The following is a 12,087-nucleotide window of genomic DNA, read 5'->3' on the forward strand; positions in this document are numbered from 1 at the left end:
CTACAGGGGCCACTGTAGGAAAGAGCGGAATGGTGCTCAATTTGGGGGGGGGGGGCAGGGAGACTGGGGACTGTTTCCTACCGCTCTTACCACATTCCAGATGACGGAGGGATGTGAAATAACCAAATGCACTGGTATTTGACATGTTAGACTCGATATCCTGATAGATAAAGTGTGGTCAAATGAATGAATGACAAAAAGAAAAAAACAACAACAAAAGAACTGGGAACAGAAAAACAAGATGTTTGATATGTCCATGGCAGTTTTATTGAGAGCATTTAGCAGACAAGTTAGATTGTATACATAGCAACAGGCTGATGCTTACTAAAAATGAATAAGCAAACTAAAAAGGAATTCAAAAACAAAAAAGAGCCTAAGGAAATAATGGAGCTTGATAAACTGTAATTTCTGCAAGCAGTTACGGTTTTAGAGTATAAGTGGGCATGCATTTGCTCCAATCTTCAAGAGACATAGACAAGAGAAAATATGGGATGAAAAAAGACAACAAAAAAAAAATCAACACAGAAAACACGGAGTCCCCCAAGTTTAAATCATGCTGTCCTCTGTCATCCCTCAGAACAATTCCAAAGTGTATTGAAGGGTTACTCTTGCAAGAGGCAGCTCAGAAATTAATTGGTAAACATCAGAAAAGAAGAACATAAAAGTTTGTGTATTTCAAATGGAAAACAAGAACAGAAAGAGAAGTGGACATAAATGAACATACAAATAGAAGGGACACCAAGTTCTTGAATTTCATGAAGAAAATTAGAAAAAGAAACTACAACAACAACAACAAAAAGGGACAAATTGCTGCAGCTTGCACATGTTTCCTCAGGACGTTCACCCCTTTCTGCGCAATGCCTGAAAGGGGGAGAAGTCGGGGTGCGACCATAAATCTAATGTCATCTGGTCTCAATTTCCGGGCTGATCAGGCCAGATTGTAGCTGGGATAAAGTCTGATAGCATGCACTTTATAAATTGGAGTGTAATATGTCAGTGAGATAAAAAGACTTGCTGGACAGACAGACAAACAGACAGACAAACAGACAAATGAAGAAACAGACAGATGTATGCACACATGCTTCCACACACATCCATCAATGCATTTTACACCTGTATATGCATATACAAAAATAGATATATACACTCATACATAAATACATACATACGTAATTACATAATATATATACACACACGTACGTGCATACTAACAAACATATTAGCATATTAACATTAGCATATTAACATGAACATTTTTGTTTGAATCTTTAATTGATCCACAACTGTTGTGTGCATTGTTCCATGTTCCTTGAACTTCTCTGATATGTGCTGCTGATATTTCTGCATTCATCAAACTCACTTGATATGTACTTGTGGTAAATTTTCTTTCAACGCTGTCTTCCACTGCCGCCTCCTTCAGGTCAAGCTCAACAGCCAGGAGACCGACCTGGTGACCCTGCTGAAGAGGATCCCCCTGGGCCCGGCCGAGCTGGGTATGATCCGGGAGAGGGCCCAGCAGCTGCGGGACGGGACCCTTAGGTCGCGGGGTGAGGCCCTGCTGCCTCTCATGCTGGCCAGCTTCATCTTTGACGCCCTTTGTCTGCCCGGTGGGTCTCAGTTTTTTTTTTTAAAGTGTCAAAGGTCACAGTAAGGACAGTCGCAAGGTGCTAGGTCACAAAGCTGAGGTTTTCTAGTTGAGATCAAAGTGTTATATTGTTGTTGTTTTTGTTTTTACTTCTTTAATGCAGCCACCTCAAGGGATGCCAGAGTCTCTATAAAAATCTGTTCATGCTGTGCATCATATCTTGTTGCATCCTGGCAGTCATCAGGAGCTTTTCAAGGCTGCATCTCCTATGATATTAAGCCATTGCAGCGACCACATTTTTATGTGTATTTTTGTCAAAAGGGGAGCCAGAGTCATTGAAAGTCTTAATTCAAAGGGTCATTTGTAAGCTGTTTGCCCATATTTATGCTTATCTTGATATCTACAGGATCTACAGGGTCCTCTGATGTGTACTTGCCTTTATAATTCCCCCCCATATAATCACAGTGAGGTAAAGATGACCTGATTTTAGCAGGTCAAGGCTATTCAATTCTGATATTGCTTTAAAGATAGGCCATCCCTTTTGCATGCAAATTTTTGAAAAATTGGTGAGAACACTTAGGTATCGAAGAAAACACTATTTGGAAACCTCCTGTAAATTTTGAACTCAAGAGGGTCTTTATTTGTTTAGTTAGATTGACAGTTAGATTCGTAATACGAAAAAATTACAAATCTAAACTACTAGTCTAGCTTTACTGACCTGTGTGATGCACGTATGTAGTTCATGTAGGTGGTGTGTTGTTAATTTGCTATCGATAACAAAGTATTAAAGGGAAGCTAGTGAATTCTTCTTTTCTGACAGCTTTAACATGCATATCTTTTGTTCGAAGTATAAGTATCCTATTACAACCACAGGAGGATTAATGTATGCAGCTGTGTCTAGTACACAGAATACGTTACGGTGAGCGTTTGGTGCATTTTTTTTTTTTATTTTAACGGCTAACAACCTTCAAATATCACTGAAATGTTATAGCTTTACAATAATCTTGTCATTCTGGTGTAATATATCATGTTCTGTGCTATTTTGAAAGGAATGCAAAGGGATGGCCCATCTTTAAGTGGCTGAGTTCAAGGGCATTCAGGTTCATGATATGGTGGTTTGTTAATCTCTTGCTGACATGTTTGAGGACATGCGCAGCATCATGATTTGATACACGCTGAGAAAAATACAACAGCAAGCAGGAAGGAATGAAACGGGCAACAAGATTCTCATAATCATGATGCAGAGATGTAGTATTGTACAGTTGAACCTCTATTATCCGGCCTCCCTTTATCTGGATCTCTCTATTATCCGGACGCAATCTCGCCGTGAGTTTTTTAATCTTTTTTAAGAATTACGGGAGGAAAGGGGGATTCCCAACTCCTTGAGAACTCCTACACAAACATACATGAATTACATATACTTGATACATTTCTTAATAATTATTTGGGTAAATCATCCCAAGAATTTATAAAAGAAAATTATTTCATTCTTGCAAACACGAACCTCTATTTTGGGGTCTGTTACTGAGTATAACAATGAAAAGGTTGCAGTATACACATTACTACATGTGGTACTACAATGGGCTACATCAGTACATGTGTATGTATATGTACATGTATAAAGCATTGAGTCTCCCGTATCCGGCCAAATCCCTTATCCGGATGAGCCCCGGTCGCGACTTGTCCGGATACGAGAGGTTCAACTGTACTTAACATATTGTGTCAAGCTCTTTCTGACATTGAACTATTTTAAACTGTCTTCTCATTTTCTCCATTGTATTCAAATTTTTGACCTATCAGCTGTCGTGTGTTCGTATAGCTATGTGTCTGTATTAAGTCTCCATGGACATGCTCTGATTGAAAATTTGCAGTCTGTTTATGGATGACTTCTCCCAAAAATGTTTGTTGGCAGGCCTTTTAGGCTGCATGAAGAATTGGATGGGGTCGGAGATCCATCGGAGCGTCATTGTTTTCCTCCCTTACCAATCTCGATCGTCGTTAATCTCTGTCGAATGAGGGCCACCTGTTTCGCTACCTCTATCATTCTTGACATATTGTTTTGGGGGTGTGGAAAGGGGGCGTCGGTCACAGTGTGCACGGATGGTTATTTACCCTCTTGTTACCAGTGTGGTGTCGTGCTGTTGATGATATCGTTCATTGCGATGATACTTTTTCTTGATGGACGTCTCGGGTTGTTGAAATCAAGTCGTGTGGAACTTATTTGACCGGTTGCCAACTTTGCTCCTGCCACCATCACTTGTCATGAAATTTTGGATTTGCAGCACAGCAGTGTCGCTCATATCAGACACATCTACTGCAGCAAGAGTTTGGGCTGACATACAGTATTCCATCTAGATAAGGGAAACAAATGCACTTGTTATCTTGAACTCACAACATTGTGCTGTGAAAGATTTTTTTTCCTTCTTTTTTTTTTTGAGAAATGAATGCTAATAATTGTTTTTTTTTTAATGGATATGGATGGACAGATTTGTCTTGAGAATGTCACTACCCATAAAAAAACTGAGTAAAAATAGCTGAATTTATCATGTTTTTTGCAAAAAAAAAAAGAGGAGGTAGAGCCCCCTTTGTTGTTAACATAGCGCAGTGAATTAATTTTTGTCCTTTTCCATGCTGGACTCACACTTGTCTTTTCTCATGTTCAGTTTTCTTCATTTTTAGACAGCACATTAGCATACATAATGCTACAGATAATGAAACAGATATTAAAAAAAAAGAACAAAAAACAATGACACAAACTTTCAGGTTACTGCAAATTCTTAACTGTGAGAAAAATATGTGTGAGGTCTATTTTCACTTGCCTGTTTGATCATTCAGGTACAGAGAACATTCTGTTGAGACTTCCGGCTTTGATGCCCTTCACAGAGCTGAGTATGTGATCAGCCCATTTTGTGAACATCACTTTTCTGTAAGAAGTCCATTATCCATGAATTGTATGTAGTGGATCTTTGGCATGCTGGTTTCAACATGTACTGCAGCCTCGTGGAAAATGAACATTTTAACCCATTTCTTCCGCAGCAGGTCAACCAGCAGCCAGTGTGCAGCGGTCATCAGTGCGCATGGCGCAGGCCCGAGAGCGCAGCCCGAGCGACGAGAAGCTGGGCTTCGAGGCTGCCGTGGCGGCCATGTCGATGAAGGCCAACGTCAGTGAGGCGGACCACCCCTTGCTCTGCGAGGGCACCCGGCGCCAGCGGGGAGACCTAGCCCTGGCCATGCTGTCCCACTACAAGGAAGACCAGAGCAAATTGAGACAGGTACCATCCATTGACTCCCTCTTTGGAATCTTAGTCGCAGTCAATATTTTTGAAACCTGTGCACAGTTAAGGGTGCCCTATTAAATGTTTTAAGGCAGTCCATCTATCTCACAACCTAATTTCAAGTTTCTAACATTTTTTGTTGAGATAAGGAGAAACCTCTTAAGAAATGTGAAAGAGCATGTAATTCCATGAGGAATTCAACATTTATTTCATGAAAATTGCTTTTGAAATGACTGAGATATCCAAAAAAGATCAATCCTAATAAAAGGTGGGACACACCATTTATTACGATCGCTTTGTTTTACTTAGTTTGTTTTTGGATGTCTCAGCCATTCCAAAACCGATTTTCATCAAATAAACTTTGAATTCCTCTTAAAATGGCATGCTCTGTACTATTTCATAAGTGGTTTTCTTGGTGTCTCACAAAAAGTGAAAAACCCAATCCTCATTTCCGCCAAAACTATACCATCCCTTTAAGATTGTACCATTAACATCACTCAAATGAGGTTCTGAACGTGAAACAGAATAGGTTAAGACAAGAGAAGCTGTAGAAACACAGTGCTCTCTGCTATCCTGATAGTTTCTGCACACTAATGTTCTGAATATTCATGCCCCATGCATTTCTATTGCCATGGTGTTGTTACAGATTCTTGATGGGCTGTTGGACAAGCTGGGCCCCAAAACGCACAAGACGCCCTGCGCAGTGCCAGTATCCACCAACACGACGGTAATTAGGCCCTCCCAGCAGGTCCAGTCACAGGGACACGCCCTGAACCACCACCACCACCACCACCACCAGCCCAACATCAGTGAGGATGCTGCCACCCGCCTCGCCAACAACATTGCAGATATGTCTCTGGCCGCCGCGTCGTCTGGCCGGGCCGGAAGCAGCACCGGCGGGCACCACCAACATCACCACCACCAGCAGGACTCCAAGCGAGGGAAGGTGAGTGGAAAGGACAGCCACGACAGTTGTGAGGGGGGATCGGACAGCAGCAGTCGCAAGGACAAGAAGGCAAAGGCGATGCCGCCGGTCCCCACCGGTCTGGCCCCACCGTCGGGTTCCCAGGGCATGCCGGGGAATTCCAACCTTGAACAACCCCCCATGTGCAGGATAGGTCAACCCCAAGTGGTCGGACCAGGGAGCGGGGCCCGAGTGAGGGGAGAGTTCTCCGTACCAGGTGAGGATGAAGGAAGCCACCACCCATCCCACGGACCGGGTGGGGCCAGTCATCCAGCAACCAGCACGGGAATCAGCTATTGGGGCAGGATATTTGGTAGACATCCAAGGAAGAGTAAAGGTAGGTTATCAAGTAATTTTTTCATTAAAGGTGCTTCAACAGAATTTCTTCAATTGATATATTGCAGGCTTTTCACAGTCTCTGTACCTCACCATGTTAGTCGTGAGACCCAACTGTATTGGTGCAAATTTCTCTTGGTATTATACTGCTCTTTCTATCCTGCATATTTCTGGAAAAAAAAAATATTGGAGTAGTTCCTTCCGACAGAAACAGAATCGTATTCCTTTTATGAAAGCCAAATAGCAGATTCAACTTAATTCCCATAGATCATTTGTAAGGTAATTTACCACAGTGTGTTGCCACTACTTCTGGAGATAATGTTGTTTGAAATATTTGTCTGGAAACCGACTACCGGTAATGAGGTTTTAAAGCTGTCCTACAGGTATATATGAAATTTTGTATGATCTGAACCCTTTGAGAGGTAGTTTGATGTCTTTACACACCAATTTCCCCCAGGTATGGCTAGTATAGACAGCAGTGCTCCAGAGACCACTTCCAGTGACAACTCCCCTACCCTAGCGAGGCGGGTGCCCCCGGGGGGATGGGGTCGATACCACGGGCCTGGCAGCGACAGCGGTAGCAGCGGCAATTCCAGTGACTCTGTCAGCTCCAGCAGCTCCGGGGAGAGGGGATCGGGGGCGCGGCCGAAGATGAGGGAGGCTGAAGGGTGAGTCTCATGGCATGGATACCAGGAAGTCTGATTTTTCTCTCCCTTTAATACCAATATTGTGCAAGGCAAGGGTTCTACAACCCTGTAGATGACTTGTACTACCTTGTGTATGCATAGATGCAAAGTGCTTGTTTTGGATCTCTGCTACCTAGCCTGTATGTCTTGATGCTTTCATGCAAAGTTCCCATTCAATCTCCATGTAATCAATGTAATATTACAAGAATAATCTTCACATAGTATTATTTGATCAGCACAGTCAGATAAGACAGCTTGGTATAGAATGTCAATATAGAATTGTTCCAGGAATATGTGGTATCTATATATTTTTATGCCTCCGCCACGAAGTGGTGCCGGAGGCATTATGTTTTCGGGTTGTCCGTCCGTCCGTACGTCCGTTCGTCCGTCCGTCCGCTTTCGTTTACGCGATAACTTGAGTAATATTTACTGGAATTTTACCAAACTTGGTCCAAGTATGAAGTATGATGGGGCAATTATTTGATTAAATTTTGGGTGAAATCAGTTTAAGATCAAAGGTCAAGGTCAAATCATGAAATTGTATCCGTTTACGCGATAACTCAAGACTGGATGGAGCAAATTTCACCAAACTTTGTTGGAGGATGATGTATGATGGGACAATTACTTGATTAGTTTTTCAATGAAATCGGACAGAGGTCAAAGGTCAAAGATCAAGGTCAAATCCTAAAATTTATCTGTTTACGTGATAACTCAAAACTGGATGAAGCAGCTTTCACCAAACTTGGTCCAAGGATGATGTATGATGGGACAATTAGTTGAGTAGATCTTAGTGACATTGGCAGGAGGTCAAAGGTCAAAAGGTCAAGGTCAAATGCTACAAATGTTGCAATTTCCCCCATATCTATGCAATGCCTGAAGGTATTTTCTTGAAACTTGGTGTGGACATGTACTACTGTGTAAAGATTCTCCAGAGAGAGTTTCATATCATAAGGTCAAAGGTCAAAAAGTCAAAGGTTAGGTGAAAATGTTGCAATATTACTTTTCTCGCAAATGGTTCAATGTATCTTCGTGGAACTTGGTACGTATGCATGTACTGTCTGGCAGGGATTATCTAGGGAATTTAGTGGTCATGGGTCAACAGTCAGGGGTCAAAGGTCAAGGTCAACTTCTCAAAATTTTACTATTTCCCTCATATACTAGTATATGCAATGCTTGCATTATTAGTTTCAAAACTTAATACATGCATTACCTAATGGAGATCCTCCGGGAAATTTCCAGCCAGAAGGTCAAAGGTCAAAGGTTAAGGGTCAAAGGCCAGGTTTCGATGCCCCCCCCCAAAAAAAAATTTTTGTATTTGTATTCTATTTTGTACCATCATCACACTCTTTCTTCGTACCTTGGAAATTACTCAATGTATAAACTTCCCCCAAATTCCCCAAATATGTGTATCTGCACTCTTAGAAAATTATAGCAAACCCAGTTCAAGACATTTCTGACAAACCTGTCATTTCAATATTTTGCCAGTTATGTGAAACTGTCATGGATCACACATTGTGAAGACATTGTACTATACGCCTATTGGGAGAATCATGCATTATGGCGGAGGCATCAGTCGCCATAGCGACATTTCTAGTTTTTTTTTTTTTTTTTTTACTTATGATGTTCAATACCTGCCTTTCTCTGTTACTTTGATAGATCGCATATAAACGTAAACATTTAGTCAGTAGTGGTCAGATCCATACGCTGGTCATATGCCTTGTGGAAATGAATGAGGTGATCTTACCCACCCTCACACAACAGGCAGAGGTCAAGCAGGGTCACACTTTCACTGTTCACTTGTGCACTTTGGGTAATGCAGAGTTATTGTGCAGTAGGCATGGGCAAACTGTATATGTGATGATCACATCTAATTTTCCCCTTTGCAATATGACCAAAACATTGTCACTTCACAGTAGAGATGCATTTTCAGGGCTTACAGTTGATATTTCTTTTCCCAGCATCTAACAGTTGCTAAGAAGATCTACAGAACTTTTGTAGTTTCGAGATAGAGGTAGTGCTGTGCGTTATTTGTGTATAAGATCAATAGAGATCACGCTGTACACTGGCGGCACAGGGTTGTTGACTTACTGTTACACAAGTTAGATAGCGCCACCACCTTTTTACATTGTAGTTTGTACAGTTCAATGCAATAGCGAGAATTCTTGTTCAAATTCCTGTAATAAAAACTACATGTTTTTTCTCTTCACATAAATGTGTGTGCTGAATCCACCAGGCGTTGGTAGGTAAACATGCTTTGATGATACTCATAAAGATTGGTGATCATTTCTCTTCTGTTCTCCCCTCAATTTATGAATATCCCAGGAGTCCCGGTCAGGGGATACCAGTCTCTCTCATGAGGATCAACTCTGTTCCCAGTGCAGTGGAGAACATCAATGAGAACAAGGCATGTGTGGCAGGAAGCAAGGGTAACAGGTTAGTATTCTGCAATGTATCTAGAACCATTACCAGGTCCTGGAAGTGAGTCTCATTCGCAAAGATTTGTTAGTGAACGAGTGACAGGCTTGATAATACCACGGATGATGACTTTTTGCCAAAATTACCACTGTTTTCACGCATGGTATTAAGCTTTTGTCTGTAGGTGAGTGGTAGCACTCCTGAAGTAGTCACTCTGCATAGAGCATGTATGCTTTGAATTTTAGTACATGCCTGTAGTACTGCAAAAGTTCCAGTTGTAAATAGATACTGTGCATTTTTCTCTTATTATGGAATGGAGTAATATCCTATCTGTTCAACTGATAATATTGTTAGAAATATGATAAAAGCATTTTTGCACTTCTTTACTCATAGTAACGAGAACAATACATTCTTGATTATATAGTAGTTTTGCTATGTAATGGGTAGATACCTGTCTGAACATTTTGTCCTTCATTCCCCGACCTCTCCCCACCCCCCACAAAAAAACCACGCCTGTCATCTCCCGCAGAAGGGGTCGTAAGGGCGGCCGCAACGACAACTGTCCGACGGTGCCCAACCAGCCCAGCGAGGCCTCTGCCCACTTCTTTTTTGAGCTGGCCAAGACGGTCCTGATGCGGGCCGGCGGGTCCAGCAGCACGGCCCTCTTCACCCAGGAGTGCACCAACTCCAACCACTCGGGTCCCCACCGCGGTCTGCACCTGTGCGCCTTTGAGATCGGCCTCTACGCCCTGCGGCTGCACAACGCCGTGACGCCCAACTGGCTCTCGCGCACCTACTCCTCACACGTCTCCTGGATTACAGGTGGATAAGTCTTCCAAACTGAGACATAACAGCACGAAAATGCTCATAAACTAATCACCAGCTTTCCTTACTTGAAAGAGAGATGCCGAATCTCCCACTTTTCTCAAGATCCCTTGCTTTCTGACTGGAGTTTGAATGTCTCCCTCTCTATCTGGGTGTCTCCTGCTCAAGATGTATTTTCTCCTGCTTAAAATGTAGGCTTCTTCCACTTAACTGTAGTTTTGTCACTTGTTCAGAAATAAGGCTGAGGCTGCACCAGGGAGGATTTACAAACTTAGAGCTTCAAGGGCCGTAAGTGCGGGCCCTGATCGCGAGGGACGTCTTACTTCAAGCTTATGATGTGTGCTATGTGTATGATGCAATTTTCATGCAATGTTCAGTTTGCAAGGGGGGGGGGATCCAGGTGGGATAATCTCCTTCGTAAGTGATGGTTGGGGTTGGGAATCTATTTTGTACCAATGAAAGTTGATCCTGTGGTTGTTTTGTCAGCAGCTCTACCCAAGTCATTTGTTCCATTTTCCATACTATGGTTTGTATTGCAGAGACTGCTCTAGAGATAGTCCTTTTCATTTGCTGAACAAAGTGGACTCACTATATTTATAAAAGCACTTGGTAAATCAGAGAATAGTAATGAAATACTATCGTTTCTCCTTCAAGACCTTGTTGTAGTTTTGATCTGATATGTAACACATCTCATACATATGCCAAATGCCATATTCTAAAGGAAATTTTGTAGAAATTTGAAGATGATTTTTTTAGGGCTTTCCCAGGAGGCTGCTTGATATATTTGTCAAATCTGATTACAAAATATTATCAGAACATGAGAGTATCTGAAATTTGAGACTGCATGGAAAAGAGGGCTACAAGTTATACTTTTCTCTTAAGGAATGATGCACTTGTTATTACCATGTTCACTGAGCTAACAGTAGGCCTATAATTTCTTCACTGCAGTTTTACAAGAGTGAACACCACCACCAGTGTACTTATTGGAGGGCAATTTACTCACATGTGTTACAATATTACAGCCTACACTGATGCAAATATGGGGTGTATCAGTCCTGTTACAAGCAAGATACACTTACCATGTGACCATAAAAAAAAAAAAAAAACTATGAGAAGTAATGAATTCATTTGACTGGTAATGCACTTAAAACATTCACATACTGGGAAAATTGGTTGTATTCCTGTATGAAGTCATGATGTATGTTGAGTTGGAAATCCTTGACTCTGACCTTTGACCGTTGACCACCATTTGTTCACTTAATGTGATTTTCAGGTCAGGCGATGGAGATTGGTAGCGCAGCCATCAACCTGCTGGTGGAGACATGGGAAGGTCACCTGACCCCGACGGAGGCTGCCTCGCTGGCCGACAGGGCCTCAAGAGGGCGCGACCCCAACATGGTGCGAGCCGCTGCCCAGCTGGCCCTGTCCTGTCTCAGCCACGCCCATGCCCTGAACCCCACCGATGTGAACAGGGCTCTAATGCAGGTAGGTACCCCTCACATTCCCCTCCCCCTTCCCCATAAGCTAGAGAGATTTCTTTGCTTCAGATGTAGAAACAGACATGAAGTGAATACATACATGTACAAGAAGTGAATCCATATTTGTTATACCCAGTGACAAAACGGAATCAGGATCAAAACAGAATTCATCAAAATGCTTGAAGTTTATGTCTGTCCTCAGTTGTAAGGCTACTCTCATCTCTTAATGGGTCACGCTCCAGCAATGTGTACATTGGACACCATAACATGGAGAGCTTTATAGTTGCTGACGGTAGGACAAAGTGACATATACTCCCTGCTTCTTTTGGATTGAGTGGATGTAAAGCAAGTAGGACAACTTGGGGTTTTGTTCTATCACTTTCAGCTTAATTTTATGGAGCAATCGAGATGTACACAAGTCTTGAGTCCTTCTGAACACACCTAAATCAGTGCAATGGTAAGAGTTAGCAATGAAGCAGTATTTCTGACTTTCTTCTCTGCTGGCTGCTCTGACGAGCAACTT

General features: G+C 42.2%; 1 protein-coding gene across 1 annotated transcript in view; it reads left to right on the forward strand.

Moving 5' to 3' along the window:
- Nucleotides 1-12,087, forward strand: part of LOC140228694 (zinc finger SWIM domain-containing protein 8-like) — a 68,119-nt gene that overhangs the window by 51,598 nt on the left and 4,434 nt on the right. The window contains exons 10-16 of the mRNA XM_072308962.1: nucleotides 1,421-1,607; nucleotides 4,625-4,857; nucleotides 5,507-6,161; nucleotides 6,618-6,828; nucleotides 9,169-9,279; nucleotides 9,791-10,083; nucleotides 11,360-11,571. Coding sequence (XP_072165063.1) covers nucleotides 1,421-1,607; nucleotides 4,625-4,857; nucleotides 5,507-6,161; nucleotides 6,618-6,828; nucleotides 9,169-9,279; nucleotides 9,791-10,083; nucleotides 11,360-11,571 — 1,902 coding nt within the window. The remainder of the gene's footprint in view (nucleotides 1-1,420; nucleotides 1,608-4,624; nucleotides 4,858-5,506; nucleotides 6,162-6,617; nucleotides 6,829-9,168; nucleotides 9,280-9,790; nucleotides 10,084-11,359; nucleotides 11,572-12,087) is intronic.

This window comes from Diadema setosum, chromosome 5 (genome assembly GCF_964275005.1).
Source record: "Diadema setosum chromosome 5, eeDiaSeto1, whole genome shotgun sequence".
NCBI lineage: Eukaryota > Metazoa > Echinodermata > Echinoidea > Diadematoida > Diadematidae > Diadema > Diadema setosum.